The sequence below is a fragment of the Heloderma suspectum genome, chromosome 6 (genome assembly GCF_057233095.1).
Source record: "Heloderma suspectum isolate Gila_16-S chromosome 6, 16-S_ref, whole genome shotgun sequence".
In the NCBI taxonomy this organism is placed as follows: domain Eukaryota; kingdom Metazoa; phylum Chordata; class Lepidosauria; order Squamata; family Helodermatidae; genus Heloderma; species Heloderma suspectum.
In genome coordinates, this window is record NC_139463.1 from 74,739,366 (window position 1) to 74,757,094 (window position 17,729).

The 17,729-nt window shown below is 48.3% G+C and overlaps 1 protein-coding gene across 2 annotated transcripts; it reads right to left on the reverse strand.

Moving 5' to 3' along the window:
• Window positions 1-1,713: 1,713 nt before the first annotated feature.
• On the reverse strand, window positions 1,714-17,501 carry RCN3 (reticulocalbin 3). 2 transcript variants are annotated; one of them, XM_084804961.1, is made up of 8 exons: window positions 17,462-17,501; window positions 16,618-16,633; window positions 14,186-14,427; window positions 11,579-11,772; window positions 8,695-8,867; window positions 6,592-6,652; window positions 5,535-5,734; window positions 1,720-2,744 (listed from the first exon to the last, which is right to left on the reverse strand). In XM_084804961.1, exons 3-8 carry the CDS (start codon window positions 14,416-14,418, stop codon window positions 2,637-2,639), a joined length of 969 nt encoding a protein of 322 aa, XP_084661087.1. In that variant the 5' UTR covers window positions 14,419-14,427; window positions 16,618-16,633; window positions 17,462-17,501; the 3' UTR covers window positions 1,720-2,636. The 2 variants fall into 2 exon arrangements, with proteins under 2 accessions (XP_084661086.1, XP_084661087.1); XM_084804960.1 differs by lacking the exon at window positions 16,618-16,633 and having other exon boundaries at window positions 1,714-2,744; window positions 17,453-17,501.
• Between the last annotated feature and the right edge of the window lie 228 nt (window positions 17,502-17,729).

Sequence of the window (17,729 nt, forward strand, 5' to 3'; positions counted from 1 at the left end):
GGAATGAGGTAGAAAACATGCAGTGCATAGTTTAACTATGGAAGTAACCAACACAGGATGTAGCGATGGCCACCAGTTTCGATGGCTTTAAAGGGGGATTGGACAAATTCCTGGAGGAAAAGGCTATCAATGGCTACTAGTCTTGATGGCTGTGTTACCTCCAGTACCAGAGGCAGTGAGCCTATGTACACAAGTTGCTGGGGAACATGGATGGGAGGGTGCTGTTGCGCTCATGTCCTACTTCTGGATTTCCCACAGGCAGCTGGTTGACCGCTGTGTGAACAGAATGCTAGACTAGAGGGACCCTTGGTCTGATCCAACAGGGCTGTTCTTATACAAAACCTGGGAAATCATCAACCCATGGCTGGGGAAGAGGAGGTGAAGCCATGGGAAGGGACTGAAGCCATCTGGGGGATCTTCGGGGCCTGGCTTTGGCCCCCTGGGCCTGAGGTTCAATTGCTGTGCTATATAGTTCAGTCTTAAGAGTTTGGTTTTTAGATTTGAAAGAAAAAAGGGATTGCAAGTCAGAAGGCCCAGAGTGTCATTTTGATGTAACATTAAAAGGGTTTTGTAAACACAAAGATCACTTTCATATAATACTGTGGTCAAAAGTCCAGCTACATCTATAGCTACCCTTCACATCTCCTAACCACTGTTACTTACCAGATAATGGTTAAATGGTTACCAAATAAATGGTTAATCATACCATGTTGAGTGCTAGTAATCCCATTAAGGCTGCAATCCGAGGCACGCTTACTGTGGAGCAGATCCCATCGAATTCAGCGAGATTGACATGTGCATGGTTCAGATGCAAGTATTTGCCAAAATCAAATGATCAGAAGCAAGAGTAAGGGAGTTCATTCATGCAAAGACAGGAAGACGCTTGGCGCAGTGCTGTGCGAGTGTACTCAGAAGCATGTCTCAATTCAACAGGGTTTACTCCCAGGTAAGTTGACATAGGATTGGAGCCTGCATTTTTAAAGGGAGGTAGCTGTTGGAGACCAAGCACAATGTCAGAGCTGTGGCGCACAACTCCACATACCTCCCCCAGCTTGAAGTGGGAATGGGGGAATCCATTCCTGCCAGGAACTGCTCAGCCTGGCTATATTCAGACTAATGCTTGGGGCGGGCAGGGGTGAGCTAGGGGGGATAAACAGTAAAATCCTGTGTCTCCTTTCCCAGTAATGTTACTTCACTGTTCCACAGGGCTGTAGGTTCACTGGCTACTCCTACAGCCCCCAGGACAGGGGATGCTGCGGATGCAGACCTCGCTATCACCCCCTGCTATCACCCCCTACCCGTGTCCTAGAGTGGGGAAAAAAAACTACCTTCCATGATTGTAGACCTACAGCAGTGGGTGCTAAACTTAGCATTGCGTTTGTTGTATGGAGTGTCCCCTTGCATACAAGGGAAGGCTGAGCTTTTGGATTGTGGACGTGGGTAGGTGCACCTGTTTCTTTTAGGATTCTAGGCAAGGTTAGTAATCTGTGACACTTCCCCCCCCCCCCCATGCATGCTTGCAGCATCTCTAGGAGAGGAGACACAGTGATGGCCCAGTTCTGTAGGGAATGTAAGTAGTTCTTTTCCCCCCTCTCAAGGTAGGATCAAGGCTGTTTCAGAACTTATGCTTCTCATGTACATGGGGATATTCCTGGCTCTTGCTCCCTAGGAAAAAGACCCCATCCCACCACACACACACACAGGCTCAAAATGCATAGTAAAGGGTAAATGACAATATCTCTGATTTAGACAAGTCTCTGTAGTCCTGTCTATGCCACAAAATACTGAGGGGGTGGGAAATATTTTTATTAATAATTCAGAGTGTTTACAGTCATGAGGTCACAGCTCTTTGTGGGTCTGCAGGTGCTTGGACATTTCTTCATATTCTTTGGCGCTGTCAAGAGTTTCTTGGAGCAACTGCATAATCTCTTCCCGCGAAAGCCTGCCATCCTGGAGAGGAAGAGGGTACAGAGAGGAACTACAAGTCCAGAGTAGCAACGTTGGTCCAATGTACAGGGCCATCTACACGTTGCATGCAAACACATGGGACGCAGCCCCTATGCTTTTACGTCGATGAAAAGTAGCAATGGGAGGTAGTGATTTTGAGCCCACCAGTTGTTTTTCTGTTCCCAGTTGTCCCCTTCAGTTGCTTTCCCTCTAAAGAGTCCCAGCTGAGTGTTTGAACGGTCATTATGCATCTTGGGCAGCGGTTTGAAGGGGGACAGTTTGCCCTGAGAGGCCGGTGGGAACCTATTGGAGAGGTAATAAGTGGGTGCCTTGCGATCCATAGAAGTAATGGGGGTGAACTCACACTGGCCCTTGCAGAATAGATTGAATGCTGTGGGGGAAGGGGTGGGGTGTGTTTAACCTGCCCCCTCCTGTAACTACCCTGGAGTGGAGACACCTTTTCTAGTGCAGCAAGCTTCACAGTGCTATGGGGGAGATGGAAGGGTGTAGATGAGCAAGAATGGTTCATAAAGAAACCACCCAGTATGCCAGCTACGCTAGCGTTCCAGAAAAGCTCAAGCAGGCCCTTACACCAATAAATAAGACCACTAATTGCCTTCCGGAGTGTGCTTCTCCCACCCCCCATTTAAGGGAAGGACATTCTGAAGTCCAGCCCCCGCCTGCCCTGATCACAGTTCATCATGCTCCTTTGTCAAGTCTTCGCCATAGTTGGTGACCTGGCTGCCCACAAACATGTTCCAATTGTCCAGAATTTCTTGCTTGGTTATTTTGTCATCCTGCGATGGGGAGAGGAGGCAGAAGAGAAAGAAAAATAGGAGGCAAGGGAGAGAAGTACAAAATTACAACCCAATTACAACCCAGATAATTTATTCTGCCTTTCAATTTTGTTGATTTTGTAGCTGATTATGTATAAAACAGATGATTGGGTAATTTGAGTTACCATTTCAGAACTGAAGGAATAAAGGATTTTTAAAAACCCAACTTTTAATAGCCCTGACAACACAACTCCCTCCCTCCATGCAACAGCCAAGAATTACCAAAGGTGGATTCTTTAGAACTTGCATTCTGGCTTTCCCACACTGGCAGAGCAAGTCCGTGGGGGAGGGGGAGGGAGAAGGGGAAACCACAAAGGAGTGGGACACCTCTTCCTTTTTTGTTTTGCCTTTTACAGCCATATGTGTGTATTTAATTCCCCTCCCATTGCTCTCAATGGGAGAGAAATACACAACGCAGGCCCCCCTCGTCTTGGAGGCATTTCAAAGGAACTGGAGGGCTTTGGATTCTGCAAATCCACCGCCTCTCCACACATCTCCGTTTTGTCCTCTCCAGCACTGGAGTACCACTGCCTGTGGACCTTGCAAGGTCAGGTTTTTTGGAGTGCAGACCCCTCCACCCTTGGAGAGAGAGATCCCCAAAATCCCATGGCCTCTGGGAGGACATCTGCCTAGGGACATGGGACTGGCACTCTAAGAGACCTAAGGTTTTATTGTTAGGCTGTGAACTGCTGTTTTGTTCTGGGAAGAGGATACAGTGGTTACTAAGTAGAGCAACTTTCAAGCCTTTATCCTTCCCCTTCATAAAATAAATAATGGATGCTTGGAGCCAAAGTTAGGCAGCTGCACAGCTAGGGAATTGGCAGCATGACATGTGGAGCCACTGACTGGTGACAGCCTTGGACAAAATGTCCGCTGTATCCGAAAGTTGGCAGATGACACCTTTCCCCAAGTACTTAATTTTCTGCTTTAACTCTTAAAAATGGGAGAATGGTTTGCCCCCCATCAAGAGACGGTACAATCCCAATAACAAGGAAGAGAGGAAATTTTCAGCAGACAGCAACAAAAATCTTTCCAAAGCAAAGTTAGTCCTAACATTAATGGGCTCATTTAATGGGTAATTTGGGGAAAAAATCTCTTTAGGATGAAATCTGGGTCTTGCTTGGCATCGGGGAGCTAAAAAGAATGTTAAAGCTGGGACCGAGCATCATTGATCTAGATTTCTTGTCCCAGAAATTGGCTACGTTTACAACCTTGTGCCACTTAATGCAGTAAGAAGCTCAAAATGGGCAGGCTCTCAACTATTAGTGCAATGTTGTGCTAGAACTGCATCCACAGTGAGGGCTCAGCTGTGTGCTATGCTCCCCACTTTTCCCCAGGACAAGCGTGGGGAACCCTTTTTCTGTTGAGGGCCGCATTCCTATGGCAGTTAATTTGTCAGGGGCCACATGCTGGCAGTGGGCAGAGCCAAAGCCAGTGCTGGGTGGGACCAGAGCCAAAGGGGTGGGGTCGCCTCCTCTCTCTCACCCCCTTCTCTCTTTCTCTCTGCTGCCCCCTTCTCTCTCTCCGCCGCTCCCTTTTCTCTCTCTTAACTGCCCCCCCACGCCCCCTTTCTCTCTTTCTGCTGCCCCCCTTCCTCTCTCTTTCTGTTGCTCCCATTTCACACTCTCCCCCTCCCCTCCCCACCCCACCCCACCGCACCCCACCGGGCTGCTGGGGGAGGGACAGACTGGTCTTGCCAGTGCTCAGAAGTATGTGCTTGCAGGGGGCTTTTGAAATTAGGCTGAGGGTTGCCGAATCGTGCCCTAACCTAGTCCGTTAGCACTGACTTCCCAGAGATAGAGAGCATACCCTATGGTTGCTTAGTACAGATCCAGGAAAACAGCCCTTGGGCTAAGGCAGGATGGCTATGACAAGCAACAGCAGGAGGACCAGCTGGTCCAGAGTCAGCAGTGATGAGGCACCCCAGCTGGCTTGTACACACAGGCACCACCTTCTGTCAAAATGGTTGCTGGGTCAGGGGAGACAGTAGCCAAGCTTTCAGTGGAGAAAGCCAAACTACTGACTGTGGGGTGAGGGCTCCAGCCATCAGAACCCAGCTGTTGTTGTTATAGAAGAAACACAGCTCAGGGAGAGGGGAGTTTAGAGTGGAGGTGGCAGGGAAGAGGTGCATCATCCTTTCCCTCCTTGCCATTCCTCTGCTAGTTGCCTGTATCAAGTGAGACCCCTGTGGAGTTCGAAATGTGTGTACACATATAGAACACCGCAGGGAGCAAACGTAATTTGGAACAGAACAAAATGGCTATTGGGGAAAGGATTAGCACCTCTCCCCTGTACTTTCTCAGCTCTAAATTCCCTTCTCCTTGAAATGGAGAACAGAATTCTCCATTTTTTTCTAAAAAAAAAAGAGAGAGAGAGAGAGAAAGGGGGAAAAAGCTGTTACATAAATTTGCATATAACAGGTATATAATCTCTAAACAGCCCAACCAGGATAAAAAGGTCTACAGCGAATACACTAAAACCCAGGACTGTCAGAGAGAGGATCAAAGCCCTTTGACCAGATTTGGAGTGAATGTTGCCCTATCAAAACTAAGAATGCAAAAACTTCAAATCATATTATCCCCACAACTCCTGCCCATATATCCTGCCCCCCCACCCCATATTCCAATACCTCACTACATCCAACTCTGCCTACAGCTCACCCATCTCTTTATGAAAGTCCCTCTACTACCCAAACTTTCTGTCCCTGGGGTCTTTTCCAGGCTGCATCCCCTTCCCCGGTTCTACCCTCACCTTATCCTGGTCCGACTGGACGAGGAGGTGCTTTGACTCCACCTCGGCATGGTCATAATCTGGTGGCAGGATCCAGTGCCCAATCTCCTCCCGATCCATTTTCCCATCTTTGTTGAGGTCCCGGAAGTCCAAGAATTGTTGACGTTCAGTCTTCACCCAGCTTGGTTCTGGTTCCCCCGTTTCAGGAGAGTACATGTCACCTGGTCAGAAAACAGACAACACCATGAGATGCTTATTATTATCATCATCATCATCATCATCAACATTTATATACCGCCCCATAGCCAAAGCTCTCTGTGCAGTTTACAAAAGTTAAAGCAGTATACAAAGTTTAAAAACCATTTACATACAAGCATATGAACAATATATACAAACAACATATATCTAAAAACAACTTTGAACTAAAAACAATTTTTAAAAAATCCAACAAAACAACACAATTTAAAACAACACAGCTTAAAAACAGTATACAAAAGTCAGCAAAAGGATCAAGAGTTTTAAAAAGGGAGACCTGCCAGAATAAGAGAGTCCTTAATGCCTGCTTAAAAACCTTCAGCAAGGTCAGCAGGCACATTTCAACCAGCGGGTCATTCCACAAGTGAGGGGTGGCAAAGGAAAAGGTCCTCTTGCATCTCACATTAGGCAGCCACAGCAGAGAGCCCTCAGAGGACCTTAAGTGGCGGACTCGGACAAAGGGGAGAAGGTGCTCCTTAACGTACCTTGGACCTAGACCGTGTAAGGCCTCGACCATTTTTAAAAGCCCCCCGACCCCGGGCTATCTCTGGAGACCAAAACAGTGTCCTCCCTGGCAATCTCCAAATCGGGGATGGGAATGTATGGCCCTCTGAATGTTGCTGGACTGCAGCTCCCAGCATTCCCAGCCAGCATGGCCCATGGTGAGGGATTATGAGGGTTGTAGTCTTAACAATGATAACCAGCTTCCTCCCTCTCCTCCCTGCAAAGAAGGCCTTGTCCCAAGAACAACATGCTTCCCAGGATGGGTGGAATCAGAACGGTGAGCAAACAATGGCATGCACCCACAGCCCTTTTTCCTTACCAAGATATTCATCCACTTCTACAAAGCCATCCCCATTCTTGTCTATGTCCTCGATGGTTTCCTGGGAAAAACAGGAAGGCGGCTAGCAACAGTGCAGAAGATCTCAATCAACCGAGCTACAGCCACCTCCCCCACAGAGACCTATGCTAGGGATAGGGCAAAACATCTGGAGGGCCACAAGCAGCCCATCCTTGTTGAAAAGGGATAAACACTTTCCATGTTTGAGCCCAAGTGAGGCAGAGTCGAGACCACTGAGATCACTAGTCCATCCAGTCCAGTATTGCCCACTCAACTGGCAGCGGTTCTCCAGAGTGTCAGACAAGATTTTTTCCTAGCCTTACCTGGAGGTGCCAGGGACTGAACCTGAGACCTTCTGCATGCAAAACAGGTGCTCTGCCACTGAGCAACAGCCTCTTTTCAACTGCCTCAGTTGTCCATCCTGAAGGAAGCTGGGAGGGCTTCCCCAAAGCCACAACCAGGTGTGCAGTCAGGGGTCAAGAGAAAACTGAGGGTTTAGACTGGACACAAGGGAAGTGACAGAAAAAGAATGTCCCACTCTGGAGCATTTGGCATTCTGGTCCTGACACAAGTTCTATTGCTGCTGCTTTCTGGCCCGGTCTGCATGTGCAGCAAAATGAGGTGGCAGTGGACGCTAGCACTTCAGACAGCCATTGTTGAATGCTCTCCTGCTTTAAAAAAAAAAAAGCATCATGCAAGTAAACAGGCACAGACACAAAACAAAATTCTAAGACTCAGAGAAATGTAAAAAAAAAAAAAAGGAGGGAGGCATTTAAAAAGGGCATCCCTTTCCTGCTGTGTGGTGTCTACTCTTATCACCTCATTCTGCTGCACATGTAGGCCAGGATGCTGTTGCTACATTCCTGCTGCTAAATTTATTTATTATTACATTTATATCCCATGTTCTTCCTCAAGGAACCCAAGTCAGCTTACATGGCCCTCCTCCTCTCCATTTTATCCATTTTACATCTCTGTAAGGTAGGTTAGGCTGAGAGTCCGTGACTGGTCCAAAGTTGCCCTGTGAGCTTTATGGCCACGTGGAACTAGAACCCAGATCTCCTGAGTCAAAGTCTAACACTCTTAACCACTACATAACACCACAGAGTGGCGAGTTGAGAAACTCCAACCTTCACAGCCTGCTACCCTGCAAATTAACACATTTTACAGGGATGCTCCTAAAGGAAGCCAACCATGCAAAAGGTGACCTTGGACTTAAATTTCAATGGGTCTACTCTACTGTCTGGATCCAACCCAGAGTCTACACTGAAGCTTGTTGTTTTGACATTGTTTCACTGTGCAACTATTCAGTTTTGGTCTTATCTCATATTTTCCCTCTGTCTTTAATACACGTTATTTTATTTATTTACTTCATTTAATTTCTATACCACCCAATAGCTGAAGCTCCCTGTGCGGTTCACAAAAATTAAAACAAAGAGCACATAGTAAAACAATATAAAATATATAAAACATTAAAACGACAGTCACTTCCTGGCTGATTCACTGTAAGTGGGTATAATGTACTATATGGCGCATGGGTGGCGGTAAACTCGTTGGCATCCAGGAATTCTGTTTCTGCGGAGACACAGAAGATGAAAACCCCAACATAGTGGAGCTTAGGTTCACAGGGATGCCATGCCGGCTCTTTTTGATTAGTGGGGACACTGATGTTGTCTGCCACCCCGCTCAGACTTCCTGTTCCCTCTGAGCTTACCTGTAATCTACAGAGTAGCTGGGGGAAAATGAATTTTCCCAGCAACAGTATATTGTTTCCTGTTATAATGCAAAGTATTTTGAGGTGGCTTGGTCTGAAACAGGCAATGAACTGCCATTAGCTTTACAAAAGACCTGCTCCTGCTGGAGATGAAAACTACCAGAACTGGCTTGTTGATATGGATCAATACAGAGGCCTTAATGTTTGGCCTCTCCTTGGGGACGTGGCTAGGGGAATGTTATGATGAGAGCCTACACTACAAAACAGACCAGTACGCCACTGGTTGCAAGTGAAACCAGCTGTGGCGGAAATGGTCCCTGACCTAGTCTCCCACAGCTTTCTCCTCTCCCAAAGGTCCAGCATCCCAGCCTCACCGTCACTACAATATGCTTCATGTACTCAAACTCTTCAGGGTGGAGGAAGGCTGTGAATTCCTCCCTCGTTGCACTCATGTCCCCATCCTTATCAGCTGCCTTGAATCGCCGCTCGTCCCGGGCCAGCATCTTCCGGTAGGAATGTTTGTCCTCGAGATCGCCAAACTCCTCTCCTAAAGCCAGTAAAGATGAGAGTGCCCATGAGGCCCAAGGAGACGTGATCACACCATCAAGACTTAGAGGTTCTCCTACAACAGGGTTGGCTGACTTACGGCTTTCAGATATTTTGGCCTACAACTCCTATCCTCCCTCACCAGTGGTTATGCTGGCTAGGGATGATGGTGGTAGGCCAAAACAACTGGAGGGCCACAAGTTGCCCACCTTTGTCCTACGAGAAGAGGAAGTCCAGAATGTTTCAGCCACATACCCTGGCCGACTCTCTGGGGTCATTCATAGGGGCAGCAGGACATTATATGAGGGAAAGAATCCCTCAGAAAGGTCCTATTTATTGGGTGTTGAACTGATCTCCTATACCAAAGAGCATGGGGATCCTTGTAATGGATTCAATAATTAGGAACAGAGAGAGGGATTTCTGATAGCCATGGCAGGTGAAATGGCGTCATGGTACATGTGAGCACCAACTACATTGGGAACTCTTAATTGTGAGGACTTGCAAGCCTAACCTAGTTTGTGAGGAAGTCCAGGGCGTTTGAGATAGCCTTTTAGGAAGTGCTACTTCTTCTACACGCAGGACCAGCTAGACCAGGGGTGGGCAACTTGTGGCCCTCCAGATGTTTTTGGCCAACAACTGCCATCATCATATCTCACCACTGGCTAGGGTTGCTGGGACTTCTGGAGGCCAAAACACCTGGAGGCCAAAACATCTGGAGGGCCACAAGTTGCCCATCCTTATCCTAGAGAATACCACCATGGTTGATGAGCACAATCAAGAAAAGCTGGCTTGTTTTGACAAAGCATAGTTAAAATCAGCCACAGTTTAGAACCTGGACATCACTTTAAACCATGGTTAGTTCACATTGGAAGCAAAAGCTTCCAACCACCTCCTCGTGGTCACAGTGGAGCGGGTAAAATGTAGCCTTTTTGCAACCAAGCACCAGCCCCCAAGTCTGCTGTGCCTTTTGGTACCTGAACCCTTCTTCTTGGACTCAAACAACTTTGTCCTAGCTAGCTCCAGGAGGCAAAACTACCAGAGAGAGAGAGAGAGAGAGAGAGACAGAGAGAGAGAGAGAACGCACACACGCGCAATGTCTCCCCCTTCTCCCCACCCCGACTCTCAGGGCCACACGCCAGCCTAGACCTTGCAGCCTCAGCCAGCTACAACAATGCTGGTAAGCAAGCAACAAGAGAGCGAGATGAAGCAGATTAGCATGGACACTTGTCCCTTTGTCCAGCAGCCAATCTTGCTATAAACTTACTAATGTCAACAGATTAAGAAGAGAGCCGAGTGGCTGTAATTGCCAAAGAGCTGAAAAGGGCAACAGGGCTAAGTTAGGAACACAGGGAGCTGCCCTGTACTGAGCCAGACCACTGATTCATCTAGTCCAGTATTGTCGACACTGGCCGGCAGGCGGCTCTCCAGGATTTCAGGCAGGAGTGTTTCCAGCCCTACTTGGAGATGCCAGGAATCCAACCTGGGACCTTCTACATGCAAAGCAGGTGCTGTACCACTGAGCCACGGTCCCTCCCATAAGGCTAGATCAACCCTTACTCTGCTGAATCTGTAGGACAAAGGGCTGGATGTGCCTGACCTTGTCTGATCTCGAAAGCTTAGCAGGGCCAGCCCTGATTAGTACTTGGATGGGAGACCGCCTGGGAATCAGGCTTCCTGCACTGAGCAGGGGGTTGGACTCGATGGTCTTGTAGGGCCCTCCCAACCCTATGATTCTATGAACTTTTTTTTTTTTTTTAAAGGACCCCACTTTGCTCCCGAGGGCTTCAGATATCCTGACTCCTAACCCCAATACTCTACACCCCATCTGAAGCTGCCTTATGACAAGTCAGACAATTTGGCCATACAGCCCAAAACGGACTACTTTGACTGGCGGCGGCTCAACAGGCTTTGCCGGCAGAGCCTCTCCCATCCTGTGCTACTTCATCATTTAACTGGAGATAACAGGGGCTTTCTGAACCCAAAGCATGTGCTCCTTAACTCGCCCACAGCCTATTTCCAGTGCACCTACCAGTCCGGGCTTCTAACCCCGCGCTCTAATTAAATATACCCCTTTCCACGCCCACTTGTAGAAGTCCTGGCTCTCAGCCCCTTAACCTTCTACTCTGGCTTACTAACCCCTGCAGAGCAGGGGTGCAGAACCTCGGGTCCAGGGTCCCAATCCAGTCCTCCGGGATTCCCCAGAGGTCCACACTCCATTTTCCCCGACCCCCGTACGTTTTGGTGGTTTCCCAGCTTCCCCCCAGCCCCAATTATAAAAGATTTAAAAGCCACTATGGCTTAGTAACTACCAACAAGAGCTTTAAACTAAAATGTGCTAGTATTATTGGCCACACCCTTTTTGCCTTCAGCTCAGCCTACCAGCAGAATCCACCCCACCCCGCTACAGCTTCACAGGAATGCATCCCTCGAAAGCTTCTCCAAAATGGAATTTGGCCCTGGGGCTGAAAGAGGTTCAACACCCCTGCTCTAGACAGTAGTTTTTCCCTTATATGATCAGGTTTCTCCACAACCCCCGACCTAAAAGCTTCTTGCTATATATGCTGCTATTTCCCTCCCTCCTACCTAACAATCCCTCCACCTGGTTGCAGAGCTGGACTAGATGCTGCAGGTATCTCCCACGTGGCCCTTCCCTCCCACACACCTCTCCCTCACAGACACACACACACACTGCTTCTCTTCTTCCACGCGCACCTTCATAGTGACCATAAGTGGTATTTTTGTACTCGCTCCAAGTGATATGGCCATCACTATTTTTGTCATAGTCCTTCCAGTTCTTGTTCACGTTCTCGTAGATGTAGCGGTTCTGAGTGTGCTTGATCCAATCCTTCAGCTCAGGCTGAGTCACAAAGCCATCCCCGTCCCGGTCAATTCGATCGACAATCTTCCTACAGGGAGGATATTATTGCAAGAATAAAGAGGCTTGGAAATCAGGCCACCATGATATGTTCAAGGCTCAAGACAGGCCTTCCTTAAGGGGTATGCAGGGCAGTCACCTGATACTGTTGTCAGGGGTTGGGGGGGGTGTCAAAGGGACATCTGAGTGGCATACGTGGGAGTTATCCCACATTAGCTGCCTTGAGCACCATTTTTTGGTGGAAAGATAGGATATAAATTAAGTTAAATAAATAAATATCCTAACAATTGCCCTCTGAGGTAAGTTAAGCTTACACCTTTACCTACCTCACAGGGTGAATAACTTGCCCAAGGTCACACAAATAGTTTCCTGGCCTAGTAGCATGAGGGGATTTGAACCCAACTGGATTATTTACTTATAGCATTTATAAGTAAATCAATCAATCAATCCTTTCCTCCACAGAACTCAAGGTGGTGTACATAGTTGTCCCCTCCATTTTTTCCTCACAATAACCCTGTGAGGTAGATTAGGTTGAGAGAAAATAACTGGGCCAAGGACACCTAATGAGCTTCGTGGTTGAAGGGGGATTTGAACCTGAGTCTCCTCAGTCCTAGTCCTATACTCTAGCCACTGAACCACACTAGATTCGAGGGTGACTTGAACTCAAGAGGGACTGTGAACCAAAGTCTTCCCAGTCCAAGTCCAACAGATCCCAGTGGCTTTCAAATGGCTTCAGGAAGTCCTGAGGTAAATAAGAAACTTACCAGGGATTCCTGAGGGAGAAAAATCAGTAATGCTGGACATGCTTCCTTGAAAGTCAGTTTGCCTGCTGTTACCAGTCTTCCCCCTATGTACATTTGCATTAGCATGTTGTCTACTGTGTACTCTAAATTTACACAGGGCAAGTGGGGAAGCCCAGCAGGCCAGGACAGTGCCCTCTGTGAACCAAGCATGTGGCCTAGAATGCCCAGGAATCTTCTGGAATGCACTGGGGTTTCTGTGGTAAGACATGCAGGGGTTCCTTAGCAAAGAAGTTGATGTGCTTCAATAATGGAACCCATGACCTAAAGAGGGGTGATGGGCTCTCCCTCACTGGAGGTTTTCAAGCAAAGGCTGGACAGCCATCTCTAAGCTGTATCCAAAGTCAGTGTAACATGTTCCATTCATTTCAACGGGTCTACTCTAAGGACTAACATTGGATACAACTCTCTGGATTTCCTGCAGCTAGTGGAGGGTGGGGGTGGCAGTGGAGTGGAGTAGTTAGACTACAAGCCCCCTTACAATTCTATGTGGAAAGAGCGGGGGTGAGGCAGAAAGTTTGAAAACCACTGCTCTACCCATTACACTACACTGTCTCACAGTGCCAGACAGAATGCCTCCTTGGAAGTCAGTTTTCTGCTTCATTGGGCAGAAAACTTGATGACTTAAGGAAACTAGTTTGAAATGGTTGGGTCTCCAAAATGAAGGTTCTGGCGTCTTTGGAAGAACACTGAATACATGCTTAGCAGGAGCAAATTTGTTCTGCTACATATAACATCTTTCTGAGCATTTGACTAGTAATATTCGAAATTAACTTCTTGAATACCAATGCTGTTTCTTGCCAATATGAGGAGGTTTATGACAAGCTGGCTGGCTTCAGGCTTGCAGGATCTACTTTTGTTGTTTTTATTAGAACCCCAGGTGCACCAACAGAAGCCAGGTGCAAAATAGTGTCTCATGCAATAAGCATTAAGAAACAGGAATTTGTGATTGGTATCAGAACCAAGCTCACCAGGTCTTTCACACAAAAATCCTGGTTTTCCTCCCAGGTGTTCTTTTTCAGCAGCCTAAATTGTTGCTATTGTTAAGACAATTGGGAATCAGAAACCTTTGCTGACTTACTGGAAATTATCCAGAAATCTACCAGTATGTTTACTATGCTGCATCTCTCTCAATTTGCAATGGTTTTCATATTTAATCCCAATGTTCTTTTTGGCTGTGTTACGTTGTGAAAGCTAACCATCATATCAAAAGTAAACTTGAAGCTGCAGCAGTGACAGATACGTCACAAAATCCCGGTGTTTCAAAGATGCACCAGGAAAACCCACATTCTGCGTCATGAAAAGCAGGTTTCCACAGTATGTCTAAATTCATGCTAACTGAGCACATTTATACATTGGTTGCCCATTTGGCAAAATGTATACTACTTCTGCTAGTCGTGAGGAGGAGCAAAGGGCTCAGCAAGTCACTAAAGTCCCACCCCCTGACCTCTGAGATGTCGACAACCATTGCTCATGCACCCAGAGTACTAGAAGCTTGCTTTCCCACTCTGCATCTTAAGATGCAAACATCGGGGATTGGACTCGATGGTCTAGTAGGCCCCTTCCAACCCTACTATTCTATGATAAGCAATGTCACACTTGTGCAATGCAGTGGCAGGGGGATACATGAAGCCTTTGCCTTACCCCAACCGCTCTTTGCTCTCTTCAGGTGTCAGCTGGTCAAATGTCTTGGCCTCCTCTTTGCCCAAGAAGGCTTCATGGTCGTAGCGGAAGTCTTGGCTGTCATCATGCTGGTGGTCACTGAGGTCTTGGCCGTGGTGGACACGATCCTTCTTGTCAGGGGGCGGCTTGGCCAGGACCCAAGTCAGGCACACAGTCAACAGACAGTAGGAACAGAGCATCTTCTGCCAAGCCATCGCACACAACTTTGGAAAAGGAAAAGGGTCAGCAAGGAAAGACACGCATGTACCTAATTACAAGTTCGTCCTCTTTGCTCCAATTAGGCTTCCATTCAACAGGGCTTCCAAGGCAGGTGCTGGACAAGGGAATTTTAACCAGCCTCCCTATTTATCCCCACCCTATTTCCCCCAAGGCATTCCACTGCACTTGGATCCTAGTTCCCAGATTCAGCCCCCTATCTTTTACTTTAAACATCTCTATTCGAGAACTTCACTCCTCCAATTCCACCACCCTCCATCGTCGGAAGGTCGCCTGCTCCCTCAAAAGACACCGCCCTTAGGGCACAATCCTATGCATGTTTAGACAGAAAAAAGTCCTACAACTCTCAGCATGCTGGAAACTGTAGGATTGTTTCTGTTTAAACATGCATAGGATTGCATCTTTATTTTTCTTGGAGCTACCTCCCAGAACACCTGTGTGATGCCACCTCTCTTACCTCCTTCAAATCCCTCCTCCAAACCCACCTTTTCCACAAACCTGGTGGCCTCCAAGCATGTTAGACTACAACTCCTACCATCCCCATTCAGCATGACCACTGGCCTGCTGGCTGGGGATGAAGGGAGTTGTTGTCTAAGGAGGGTGCCAGGTTGGGAAAGGTTGCTTTAGGCCTGTAACTAAGCTTAAACACATGCAACTCAAACAACTGTACTTTGCTTCCCTGTCCTTCTTCCCCTGTGTCCAATTTTAGACTCTAAGCTTGTCGAGGCAGGAACTTGTCCTCTTGTCCTCTATAATGTTCCATGTATTCAGATGGGGACTAATAATAATAATCCCTCTTCCCCATGTGCTACAATGTCAAGAGTTCCACGGCCTATATCTCCCAATGTTACTGCTTACTTTATTTATTTCATTTCTATACTGCCCAGTAGCTGAAAGTCTCTGGGCAATTCACAAAAATTAAAGTAAAAAATTACTTTAGCCCAATATACTCCTTTTAAATGTACATTTATTTATTACATTTATATCCCACCTCTTTCTTCAAGTAGCTCATACATGGTGTGTATGTGTATGTCTCCCGATTTTATCCAAGTGGGTGTCACTAGTCCAAAGGTACCCAGTGAGTTTCATGGTGGAGTTCGAATTTGAACCTGGGTCTCCCTGGTCCTAATCCAGCACTCTTAAGTACTGTAGGACACTCACTCTCAAATGCTATCGCTAAGATGCCCCCAAGCACACCACCTGTTTCCGCCCTAAGGCCTCTCTCCCAAGCCAAAGAACAGAGTCTGGATTCCTAACCACTTTGCCTATGCTGTTGTTCCACTTACTTGGATTCTATCCCACCCAGCCACACATACATTTCACTTTCAAAGCGTGGCAGAGTTTTGTCCCGCCCACCCTTCCTTAAGAGAACCCAAGAGTCCTGGCTTCTAATCTGTTCTCCTACCCAAATTCCAACGAACACTCTGAACTCTAAGGATCTCGCGGGGGGGACAGATGGACACACAGCACAACAAAAAGAAGGTTCAGAAATAAGGCCTGCACCTGCTGTTCTGAGGGCAAAACCAGCAAAAAAAATAAATAAATAAAGCATCCAAGTAATCCCAGCAGCCAAGGAGAACTAGGCCAGCTCCCAACTGTGATGCCCAAAATACAGAATGTTCAGTTCCTGGTGGCACCTCAATTAAAGCTGTCCCCACTCCATTTCAGAACAAAGCCACCGAGGATCAAACTGACTGCAGAATCAGAACACATTCCTTCCTGGGCTGCAGGACAAAGGAGATCCGTCCAACGCCAAATTACTCAGGACAACCAGCCAAAGACAGCTCCTGGGTCTGAACCAAACTGGACCCCCACCACCACCGCACACTTGCAGGCTACCCCCCCCCCCCGTGCTACAGTGTAATGTGCAAAACTAAAGCCAGCTCCCACCCACAGAGTAACTTGCTTCCAAATGGAGGCAAAATTAACATGCCAAAGCCAAGAGACAAGGGACTGTAAGAGGTTCTCCTCCACTGTCACAAACCCTTTAGAAGCCAGAACGCTTTCTCAGACTAATAGGGCCCTTATATATTTTGCACACAAAAGAGATTCAGGGAAGCCTATCTAAATCTGACGCTGAAGGGAAGAAACAGACCAACAGCATCCTACATAAAAAAAAAGGGGGGGGGCCACGAACGAGAACTAGGGCATAAAAGGAATGCAGGTCTAAAGCAAACCTCTGGGCCCCAACGGGATTGTTACTGCTCCCCCACCCCCCGCCATTAATTAGTGCAGTTAAGATAATTTAAGACTCTAGACTTGTTTCATGGGGGACAGGGGCTCTTTAGATGGTAATGAAACTTATTACTTCACTTACTTCCAAATGTGGTAGGCCAGCCATGCTGCGTTTGGGGCCTTTCCTGCTCATTCTGCCAAGTGGGGCCCTGGCCTTCTGACCCAAAGTCCTACTCGGACGGGACCACTGATTAGCCATCCCCCACCCCAAAGGGGTGCCTTAGCATCCCCTCCGTTACCGCCAACCCCTTGCGAGCTAAAGTCGTAACTCTGAAACGGCCGGGGCGCCAGCCAGCCAGCCAGCCAGCGCACGGCCACGCTGAGACGCGGGATTCGCCCCTCCCGGGACAAACCAGAGCCGTCCCTCCCACTAGCCACAGCATCTGCAAGCTCAGTACCCGTCAGGATGCCCTGATCTACTCAAGTCCACCGGCCCGGCCACCGCACTTATCTCCTAAGCCCTGACGAACCGACATCCCATCTCTCCCACCCTCAATTGCATTTTGCAAGGGCTGGTATCTTTAGCAAGGGGTGGGGGGCTTTCCTCTCCATGTTAGGTTTCCCCAAACCACCGCACCCTTCCCTCGTTGATCCTCAGTCCCCACCCTCCCATGGGCCAAGGGTCTCCTAACTCGCCCCAGATTCCCCCGGGCCCCGGCCCATTTCTACTCCTCATGTCCACTCTTCACCCTTTCCAGTGAATCACAGCCAACAGTCGCCCCCTCCCCCGCAACATGCACCCTTCCTGCCGAGCGTACCCCGCGCCCCGTCTTTTACCTCCCTCTCCAGCAGCAGTTGCAGCCCGCGCGATGCCCCCTCGCGAAATGCCGCCCCAGCTCATCTTCAGCCCCTCTAGCGTCTCCCCAAGGCCGCGCCCCTCATCCCTGCAGAGGCCAATCGGAGGCCGCCGCCGGCCGAGGGGCGTGGCAGAGGGGCTCCCGGACTGGCCGATCGGCGCCACGTTGACACAAAGTTTCATTCTTCCCACACTTTTCCCCCCAGCGCCTTCCCAGGCGAGGCAGGGCGGGCTCTGCGCGCCTGCGGTCCCCTTCTT

What these genes read in the sequence shown, in the direction of transcription:
- RCN3 (XM_084804960.1), bottom strand. Translation starts at nt 14,418, where the DNA reads ATGGCTTGGCAGAAGATGCTCTGTTCCTACTGTCTGTTGACTGTGTGC. An exon ending in AGAAGTGGATGAATATCTTG is followed by an intron (nt 5,735 to 6,591) that starts GTAAGGAAAAAG and finishes TTTTCTGACCAG; the next exon opens with GTGACATGTACTCTCCTGAA. An exon ending in TCCAGTCGGACCAGGATAAG is followed by an intron (nt 2,745 to 5,534) that starts GTGAGGGTAGAA and finishes TCCCCATCGCAG; the next exon opens with GATGACAAAATAACCAAGCA.